The 10694-nt window shown below is 33.5% G+C and overlaps 2 protein-coding genes across 2 annotated transcripts; one reads left to right on the plus strand and one right to left on the minus strand.

The window, feature by feature from the left end:
* Nucleotides 1-3734: 3734 nt before the first annotated feature.
* LOC142529462 (uncharacterized) lies at nt 3735-7158 on the plus strand. Its single transcript, XM_075634994.1, has 6 exons — nt 3735-3964; nt 4040-4090; nt 4181-4232; nt 4507-4565; nt 5716-5761; nt 6751-7158. The coding sequence occupies exons 1-6, from the start codon at nt 3881-3883 to the stop codon at nt 6840-6842; spliced, it is 384 nt and encodes a 127-aa protein (XP_075491109.1). The 5' UTR covers nt 3735-3880; the 3' UTR covers nt 6843-7158.
* A 998-nt stretch (nt 7159-8156) lies between these two features.
* LOC142529289 (uncharacterized) lies at nt 8157-9092 on the minus strand. The gene is made up of 3 exons (XM_075634791.1): nt 8864-9092; nt 8671-8732; nt 8157-8590 (listed from the first exon to the last, which is right to left on the minus strand). The coding sequence occupies exons 1-3, from the start codon at nt 8946-8948 to the stop codon at nt 8429-8431; spliced, it is 309 nt and encodes a 102-aa protein (XP_075490906.1). The 5' UTR covers nt 8949-9092; the 3' UTR covers nt 8157-8428.
* Between the last annotated feature and the right edge of the window lie 1602 nt (nt 9093-10694).

The following is a 10694-nucleotide window of genomic DNA, read 5'->3' on the forward strand; positions in this document are numbered from 1 at the left end:
GCATGTCTAGATTTCTTTCAAACCTCAATCAAGTCATATTATCATTTATTTTTCAGTACATGATCATGTTTATTCAAGTAAAAATCGAGATCCATGTCAAAACATTTTGAAACCACACATGCAGAATTTTCGATTTCCTTGGCAAGCTTCACGGTTTCTTTTGTTTTGTGAGTTTCAGGTATTGGATCGACTCCAGGTTCCCAAGGCGGCTTATATACATGTAGTAGGATGCATTAGGACCATGTTGGTCCATTCAAACCAGCCCCATGCTTGCTGAAAATTCAGAATGACAGCAAGTCCCCATAGGTGCAGAAAATGTTGTTCGAAAATTCAGTTTCTTGTCATGGAGGAAGGATCTGATCTTGGCTGCCCCAAGGGCCTATAGCCATGGTTGGATCACTTTCCTAGCAAGTCTAAGACGTGACTAAGTTGCCCTTTTGGTGGCTTGGTCCATGGTTCATCTATTTTTAATAAAAACATTTCAACAGCCCCTATACCCCTTCGGCTACTTCGGTTGGACAGCTTTTGGTTCGTTTCTTTTGGTTGCTTGGTATGGATCTTGGTTGGCCTATGGCCCTTAGCCACGGTTCATATCATGCTCCTAGATGTCTAGATCGTGCCATGGTCAATCAAATGGCCATTGGAACGACACGAGACATCGATCATAGCATAAACACTACACACGCATGCACGTTGCTCTCGGTTGGACCCTTCGGTTGAGTTATGGTGTGATGCGGATTGTGGCTGGCCTAGGGCCCTTAGCCATGGTTCAAATCATTCCTTGGGATGTTGGTAAGAGTCTCTGGTCGGTGGTTCACTCCCCTAATGGCCGATAGTCTCGAAACCAACTCAAGTTTTGTAGTTGCGCAGCTGCTGGAAATTACAGCAAGTTGCTGTGTTGGTTCAGAGGCTCGTTCGAGTTCTTGGTTGGCTTTTAGCCCATGGCCTTGGACTGGACAGTGCCTCATTTAGTTAGGAAGGTCATGTTTTCGACCGTTTGTCATTTGGATCATTTTTGAGGTCGTACGAGAATTTACGGTGCAATGTGCCAAGTTGACTCTCGAAAGAGCGTTTCGTGTTTTGGCCTCCATTCCACCTAGATTTCGACCCTATCATTTTAGGAGCATTATTTTATGATTTTTCAGCATATTTTAATCATGACTATACGTCGGTTCAGTGTCGGTTCAAGTTGGCTCGGAGTCATGATTAAATGCGAAGTCATTAGGCGTCATAGTCGCATCTTTTGAACGTAAATTGCGTAGTTGGTCAAGTTTAAGCTATTGCATATTTTTCATGGCACAGTTAGGTTGCAGCGAGCCTGGGAACGATCCAATCCAATCCAGTTGGTAAAATTACGGGACATTTTCATTATGCCAGTTAATTATTTTACGTGCATTAAATAGAAAATGATTATTTTTGAGATTTATGCGATATGGCTTGTGGTTCATTCACTATGTGGGAGTGTTATTTTATACGGTCGCCAGTGACCGATCAGTTCAGTATGGTACCACCCGGTCGCCAGTGACCGGCCAGCTCATGTCAGTTTCAGCCTCCCCGGTAGCCAGTTACCGATCAGTTCAGCTTAGTGCAGTGGCCACAGGCGTAAAACATAATCTCAACAGAAAATTTTACCAGATATTTCAGTACAGGCTCCAAGGAGCAAATATTTTTACAGTGATTTCCAGTTCAGTTATGCACGTATTATAATTGCTTAGTACAGATTATTTTCAGTATGCCTCAGGACAGGATATGTTAACTCATGCATATTTTAAATTCAAATTTTTACTCGTTACCTGCGATATATGCATGCTGAGTCTTTAGGCTCAATAGACTTGATTGTTGTAGGTACTGATGAGGCCAGGGCCGAGGGTGGGGACCAGTGAGCCAGCTTGGGTCGGCAGTAGTGGCACCCGAGGACCTCAGAGCAGCAGTTGTTATTTTTTTCGCAAACAATTTTATCAGTCGTTGGATATTTTTAAATCGTTGTTGTTGGCAAAACTTTAATTTTCTTCCGCTGCAATATTTTGAAATATTGAACTTGATTCACCAGTGATTTTATGAATGAGGCCATTTAAGTTCTTTTAAAAAGAAAATTTTTAATTTTCCGCAAATTTTCAAGAAAGGAGTTTTAGGCCCTTCACACTCTATATTGTTGTTGTAGAATTATATTTGATGCGTGAAAATTGAAAAATGTTTTTTCAAGCATTTCCAATTCCAAAACCTCATGTCCACAAAATTTTAATTGCAAGATTATTTGATACTTCGTTGAATTGTAATCACTGACTTTCTTAAAATCTTGGAATTTTAACGTATTTCATTTATCACGGGCGGTCGAAAGTATAACTTCCCTTATATGTTCAAATCTTTCTTTTAATCATTTACATAAAGCCATGAGATCTTATTCAATTAGATATTCACATTTTAATCATTGATCAAGATGTCGACGCAAAAATATCATAGCTTTTGTTTTTTTCTTGTGATAATGATATACCATTTTATTTAATGGTCTCATTTAGACCCAATGACTCAAGATGCATTTTTACATCGAGAATTCATGACATATAATTTTTTCCCGTAATGTCGAGCGCAACAAATTCGAGTTTTGCCAAATTTGACATTGTGGTACTAGAAAAATAACAATGCATTTTATTAGCTAAGTTCTAAATCTATTAATATGACAATAAAAATTAATGGATAAATTATAAGTACAAGCATTCTTAAAAATAAAGAAAAAACGACATGCGGATATTCTCCGATAAATACAAGACTACTGATTATAATAACCAAAATAATTACATAAAATAATTTTGAAAGAACCATCTTTTTCTTCTTCGAAAATTTTGACGAAAAATTTTTTTAGGGAGGAAGAGTAAGTTTGGAGTGATTGATTGTGTTTGTAAAATTATATTTATAGGATAAACACTAGCTGTTTATTACCGTTACAAAATCTAAAAAAATAAATATATGTATATGTAAATTTTATGGTAATAATATGATGTATATAGTGTTAATCATGTTTAAATAATTATATATATCACATCACAATATTATAATGAGGTGTCAATGATTCCTTTTATATAATACCGTGATATTATAGAAATATATATATATATATAATTATTATATAACACAATAAAAATATATAAACAGTGAAATAATCACATCACATTATTATAATGAGGTGTCATAGACTTCTTTTATATAATAATATGATATTATTCAAATTTATATATACAATAAATAAACAATAACACAATAAAATTATATAAGTCGTGTGATAATCACATCACGTTATTATAATTAGGTGTCATAGACTCCTTTTATATAATATGATATTATAAATATATACACAATAAAAATAAATTAACAGTAAAATAAATATTCTTACTTTTGAATATTGTTACTTTTTTCTTACGTTTTGGAGTTTGGAAAAATATGAAGAACTGAACCTTCGAGTATTGTGCTGCTAACGTATTCAAAGTAAAAATTTACGGTAAAAAATAAAAATTTCAAACTCATAAAATATATTAAACTACACACTTTTATAAGATTTTCTCCACTCAATTGTGTTATTCTTCACAAACTGAGAGATCTATTTATAGAATTTCTTTGGAGATAATCCAAAAAAATACCTAATTACATAAATCACCACATACTAATTTTCAATATTTATCACTCTTATTTTTAACATTCAATAATTTCGAATTTGTTATTTTCAACACTTTAGTTATTAAAGATTAAAAAATCGGCGATTGTCCAAGTATTTGTAAAGCCCAATAAATAGTGGCCATTTGCCTGTTGAAACCCTAACTGCAACTCTTCTTCTATAACCAGGTTGTGTACTTTTCGTTTAGGTAATTTCAAGTGAATTGTGATTAGGATGGGGGAGCCGAGTTCTAAAGCGCGAGGAGATCTCCATGGCTTAAGGTGTCAACATTGCGCTGGCCCCCTTTCCAAAGAGATGGTAAGTCACCAGAAACCCTTTTGATTACCCAACGAATTATCCTCAAAACTAAAATCCCAACTCTGAATTCCACAGGAGACCAGTGAGTGGACTGTTTCACCACTCATCAGGGACAGCTTTTCCATGGTGTGGATTGCCATTTTTGTATCATTTTCCTACTGCGCTCTATTTTTTAATCGGACTTGTGATTTTTATCTTTTTTACTTGTCGCATTAGATAGGCTCAGCCGTTGGAGGCACGGCAGGAGCTTTTTACGGTTTCAACCACGGTATGAATGATGTTATATCATTTCGTATGATTGGTTAGTATGTTCTGGGTCAAGACACATAGTTTGATTCGAATGATTGATTTCTCTGCATTGACTGATTTGTTTTAACTTTGTTGATTGGTGTATTATTATTTTTTATATGTGATTGGATTTATTATTAATTTGGGATTGTGGGTATCATACCATATGAGAAAATTTCTTCAGTTCTTTACAAACTCTTGCAATTTTAATGGAGATTTTGTGTTTAGATTCTCTAATGTCAATCCTTCTACAGCTATGCCGTTTGTTAGGAGGTGGATCAAAGGACCTATGTGGTTACATTTCCTCATTGGTGTAAGTCTTTTGCTGTTGTTGTAGAAGTTGGTATTGTAACCGTTTGTTTTGGAACTTCTTTTCTCTTGGTATGGTGATGGTGGGTTGTGGATTACCATCATTATACTCAACCGTGGCATTTTTCTATGCTGCTTTACGATATGCAGTCTATGCTTATGTAAGGACATGTAATATTAATTGATGTTTTTAGTTGGAAGTACTTTAACATTTGGTGATATAGGGTACCCTCAGGCATCGACAATATACAATTTTTTTCAGTCTCAGATTGAACTCTTGTGGTAGGGTGGCTGTAAATTGGCCAAATTCCTCTTTCACGATAAACATGATTCCTATTTATTTTGCAAGAGTGCTAGTGTATAAATTAGCTACGTGTAGACATGCCTACTACTGTTTGATTCTCTGATGATCAACCAGCAATTGCAAGTAATAATCAAGGATACATGGTGTAATGTTACTGTTTCCACTTCAATTTTGTGTATCATTCTCAAATTGTCTTTTTCAAGGCCATTGATACAGGGACAGAATTTTATGACATACGTACTATCCTCTATACTGTGTGAAAGAATGATCTACTTTTTACACAGGGTTTTAACTTAAATCTTAACGATGTCCACAACTTAAAACGGTAGTGTCTTGTGTCTTTTTCTTTGCAGTTCATTTCTTTTCTTTATTTGCATGCCCAAATGGAGAAAGAAAGGTGGGTTAATATGATAATAATGTTAATAACAGAGCTATATGCATAAGGATCATGTGCAATGCTGGCAACAGGCCAAAATTCATACTATCTGGCTCTGTGGAAAAAGCGTGGAATATAATGTGGGGGTTGGGTCATTGTATATTCTAAGTATTCTTTGAATTTTAATAATTTATTATCACAGCTGTATTAAATTTAACCTAGTTTTCTTTTGTACGTGTAAATATTTTGAATACTGTTATCTAAGAACACTTTACTATGGCCCCCTCATTTATTTTGTAAAAGTCTGTCCTGTGCATGAGCGAGTAACATTAATGTTAAGGATATTACAAAATTTATTTACGCCCAATTTTTAATTGATAAGGATCTTTCCTTCTGCGCTGATTTTTTGTTCTTCCCTCTTCTTTTCTAGGTTTTCTTCATTGGTTTTTTTTTAATTATTGTTTTGGGATGCAGGCCCCACCAGTCATTGTTTTCTCATCAGGTTGTGCTGGATTAACAGGTAAATATATTCTTTAGACGGAACTGTATGGTACTCTGTATATGCAATTGTGACCACATGATATAGTTAGAAAGGCTGAACAAATTTTGTTGCCACGGTCCCAACTCCAAACGACAATTGTGACGGGTCTTGTTTTGTGGGGGGGGGGGGTTGGGGTGGGGGTGTGGTGTTCTACAGTAGTAGAGGTCGGGAGTTTTGATGCAACGCTACTGGCGACTGTTCTGATTAAAAAAAATGTTCCTGTTGGTAGTTGGATGCTATTGATGGAGTATTGAACTAGATTTTCATTTGGCTATAATTCGAGAGTAGTTGGTTATTTATGTAAAAAGTTGTGTAGTTTGCACAATAGCTAAGGACAACACACCCGCATTGTCCTGACAGAGTAGGGATTGGATGATGGCTGGAGGACCATGTTTCGGAAGACCGAAACCAAACTTCCGTAAACAGTTTTTGTCCTGCTAATGGTTAGAAGGTTTCGATCCTTGGTTCTGGTGTGGTTTTGTTTTGAGCTGATTTTGTTAAAAGTTGTGGGAATATAACATAATGGCATATAATTAATAAAAATTTGTTAAAAGTTCAACATTTTTTCACAAATTATTGTGTTATTTTGGTGCCGGCTACTTATTTTTTGTACAAGAAATAAGCCATAAGTTCTTGATTTTGGTTCTAATTTTAGAATGGAAACTAACATGGAAAAGATGCTCTTAATACCATTTTCAACGGATGATTTTAATTTTTGTTTATAGTTTCAAGGTAAATGATAATCAGGGTTATTCCTGTGAGCCTGTTGAATGGCTTCCATCAGTTTGTTCTTGCATTGCATTTCGGTTCTCCAAGCAGGAAGAGAAATAGTGAAGAACGCAGGGATGTTGGGTTACTTTTGAAAGGACGATGCTGTTTACTTTTCTCCTTTCAATTCCCATATTTTGAAGACTCGTGTAGTTGTCTGACTTCAGAATTCTGATGCTTGTGGTCATTATTTTGCGCAGGTGGATCTATTCCGGCACTTGTTCAACTTGCCTCTTCATCTTATCATGCAGTTGTGTCATCTTCACCATCGCCACCGCGCGCATCCTCATAGCATTAGGAAATGACTACGTCTTAAACTGCTAAACTTCTTCACTGTGGTTTCCAGAGTAATCAGTTGTGGCGAGAGGTCTGGCAATTACAAGTTGGAGCGGTCATTACCCTGCTTGCACTCGATGGTAGGATCATTCGTTCCTCTCATCCACTCAGAACAGTATTAACTACTAATGCATATAAGAAGAATCATATATATATTCATCTCATCTGCGCACACCTGTATTATTATAGGAAACATGTACTTGATATTGTTATATAACATACAAAACTCTTCGATGTTTGATTACAAAGTTGCGAGATGTCCATTTGGTCAAGTTTCTGATGGACGCAAATGTTCATGCTGCTAAAACTGTGATCCTAGCATGTTTCCTTGCATATTGGCATCTAATTTAGTCGATTCTTATTTTTTAAAAAAACAGAACAGGATCTAATCTACAAAAAACAAGCTGACCAATTGTTGAATTAAGCTAGCAAGTAAAGTGTTCTGAAATTCTTTTTATGAGTAGAATTTTTTGTCAACATAATGTAAACCATTTATTAACTGTGAGTCCTGGAATCATACATGTATGAATTATGAGTACAGGTTTTATATGTGTAAAATTTATCAAGTGGATGCTTATTACTTGTGGTACTTTGAAATGGGACCTCCACGCTTACTGATATCTTGTATCCTAATGAAGTGATTTCTGCCTTTTAGTGCAAAATACATGGATTCAAACAAAAAATTCACATGTGATCCATTGTAGGCGTTCACCTCATTGGGACCGCTGCCATGTGCCACTTGCGCTGTCTCGTTTTCCTTGGGGGCTAAACTACATGTGAAATTAGGTCTACACACTCAAATGTCTCGCTTTTTGTATGAAATTTATTTAATATCTGAGCATGAATAAAATACAATGTGAATTTTATTTTATTCTAAAAGGTATTGCTCATTCTTGCATTTAGATCTTTCGAGCATTACGCCTTCCTATTTCACCCTCAAGCAGCAAATTCTCCGGCTCTGAATTTTATTATATATATTTCTTTCCCTAGACAACCATTCATGATATATATATATATTTCTTTCCCTAGACAACCAGTCATGATCTGATATTTATTGCATACTTTGACCAAATGTGCAAGGTATAAAGATGAGTAACGAACATATTGTCAATCAATGAGTCGTCATGTGACAAATATTTTGTTGAAAAATGTAGCACCAAGTTTTTCATGAAGTATACATAATGATACCAACCACCTTTGACTTGAGTATGTGTACGATCCCCAAAGCATGAGGTCTATGTATATATATCAAGTGGGAGAATCTTGAAACTACTGTAAAACATTATTTCATTATCTTTAATTAATTAATATGAGCCACCATACAAAAAATTTCAACAATATCCCATCACAAAACTTGGAGCAATACAAGCACACACCATGAATACAAATAGCAAAAGACGGCTCTTTGGACAAAATTGATGCAACTATTGTTATATAGTATAGAAAAACTCAAGACCTTATTAATTCTCCAGCATATCTCTACAAAATAGACCAAAATCGAGTACTGAAATCCAATATTTGAAACATGAAATGAATAATCAATCATCTGTGACAAACACATTTATAGTGGTACGCGCTGTTTATCGGATCGTTACCTTCAACCGGAACTTGCTCGGCTCTGCACTTATACTTGCATCCTCTGCATTCATTGTAGGTGCAGGTTGGAGCTACCGATCCAATCAAATATCTTCTTGGATTGCCCTCCTGCATAGAGTATCAGCATGAGAATCAAACAACTCTTTTTAAAGAATGTTGACAGGAAATTGCGATTTTCTTTGTCTAACCTTGAGATACAGTCCTCCTTCGTTTGCTGATTTTGAGATATAATAATAAGCATTACTCACACCTGCATCATGTTATGAATCATATCATTACATTCAACCATTTTGGGTACTTGTAAAACTAAACATAGATTTCAAAGCAATAATTCGATATGATAAAGAATAAAAAGAGAAAATGTTGCAAAAAGATAATAACCATGTAGGGGCAGAAGCAATAATATTGCAGCACAAAACAAGAGGAGGAAGAGCAAGATATAGAAGTGATGTTTTGCATTTGCCATAATCTTGCCTTATTTGTATAGGAATATATTATGTTTGATGAATGGAAGTTTAAAAGGAGATGAAGCAACAAACAAAGGAGGAACAAGAGAAGGGTTGTGGTTGAATATCGACCATAAGGAGATAGACTGGTTATAATATATGCACTAGTACTGAAAAATAAAAAGAAAAGAGAGAAAAAAAAAAAAAAGAGGTCCCCAACTGACAAATTTTGAATTTTTTTTGTCATGCCAAACGCTAGATTATTCCATTTTCCATCATTTATTTTTGCCTCATGTTCAGCAATATCTTACAGCTTTATTTAATATTTTTGTCCTCGTTTGCATGAGGGAGACAGGACCGATGACACTTGATCATAAGAGATTATGTGAAAAAAAGTTCAAATTTTATATAACTATTTTTATATATATATTAAAAAAACCACGAAAATATGCTAAATCATCCTTGGATTAAATAATTTTGGTATCAGATTGTAAAAAAATAGTTCAAATTTTATATATCTTTTTTTTAAAAAAAAAAACCTTGAAAATATGCTAAATCATCCTCGGATTAAATAATTTTGGTATTGTTGAAAATAAGGGTTGAAATTATTCAACGTTGAAAGTAAGAGTTGTAAATATTGAAAATTATTGTGTGATGATGTATGTAATGATGCATTTATTTTGGATTATTCCAAAGAAATTCTATAAAAAGATCTCTTAAATTGTAAAGAAAAACACAATTGAGCAGACAAAATTTTATAAAGTCTGTAGTTTAATATATTTTGTAAGTTTGAGATTTTTACTTTTTACCGTAAATTTTTACTTTTAACACGTTATCAGCACGATACTCGAAGGATCTCCATATTTTTTTCAAGCTCCAAAACACAAGAAAAAGGTAACAATATTCAAAAGTAAGAATATTTATTTCACTGTTTATTTATTTTTATTGTGTATATATTTAATATATAATATCATGTTATTATATAAAAGAAATCTATGACAACTAATTATAATAACGTGATGTGATAATATTATTACACTGCTTATATATTTTATTGTGTGTACTGTTTATTTATTGTATATATATATTTGAATAATATCATGTTATTATATGAAAGATTCTATGACACCTCAATATAATAATATGATGTGATTATTTCACTATTTATATATTTTTATTGTGTTATATAATAATTAAATATATAAATATTTGTATAATGTCACAGTATATATTATATAAAAGGAGTCCCTGACACCTCATTATAATATTGTGATGTGATATACATAATAATTTAAACGTGATTAACATTATATACGTCATATTATTACTATAAATTTACATATATATACATTTATTTTATTAAGATTTTTTAACGGTCATAAACAACTAGTTTTTATCCTATAAATATGATTTTACAAAAACATTCAATCACTTCAAACTTATTCTTCCTCCCTAAAAATTTTCTTCATCAAAATTTTCGAAGAAAAAGAAGATGGTTCTTTCAATGTTATTTTATATAATTATTTTTGTTATTATACTCACTAGTTTTGTTTTTATCAGAGAATATCCTCATCGCGTTTTTTATTTATTTTAAAGAATGCTTGTAGTTATAATTTGCCCATTAATTTTTATTTCCATATTGATAGATCTAGAACTTAACTAATAGAATACAATGTTATTTTTCTAGAACCACCATGTCAAATTAGGCAAAGCTCGAATTTGTTGCGCTCGACATTACGGGAAAAAATTATATGTCATGGACTCTC

Source organism: Primulina tabacum, chromosome 16, assembly GCF_025594145.1.
Source record: "Primulina tabacum isolate GXHZ01 chromosome 16, ASM2559414v2, whole genome shotgun sequence".
NCBI classification, from domain to species: domain Eukaryota; kingdom Viridiplantae; phylum Streptophyta; class Magnoliopsida; order Lamiales; family Gesneriaceae; genus Primulina; species Primulina tabacum.

Bases quoted from the DNA above. Each gene is read 5' to 3' on its own strand.
- LOC142529289 (XM_075634791.1), bottom strand. From the start codon at position 8,948: ATGGCAAATGCAAAACATCACTTCTATATCTTGCTCTTCCTCCTCTTG. The intron at 8,733-8,863 runs GTTATTATCTTT...AACATGATGCAG, and splicing joins ATTGCTTCTGCCCCTACATG to GTGTGAGTAATGCTTATTAT. The intron at 8,591-8,670 runs GTTAGACAAAGA...TACTCTATGCAG, and splicing joins AAGGAGGACTGTATCTCAAG to GAGGGCAATCCAAGAAGATA.
- LOC142529462 (XM_075634994.1), top strand. From the start codon at position 3,881: ATGGGGGAGCCGAGTTCTAAAGCGCGAGGAGATCTCCATGGCTTAAGG. The intron at 3,965-4,039 runs GTAAGTCACCAG...TGAATTCCACAG, and splicing joins GCCCCCTTTCCAAAGAGATG to GAGACCAGTGAGTGGACTGT. The intron at 4,091-4,180 runs GTGTGGATTGCC...TTGTCGCATTAG, and splicing joins TCAGGGACAGCTTTTCCATG to ATAGGCTCAGCCGTTGGAGG.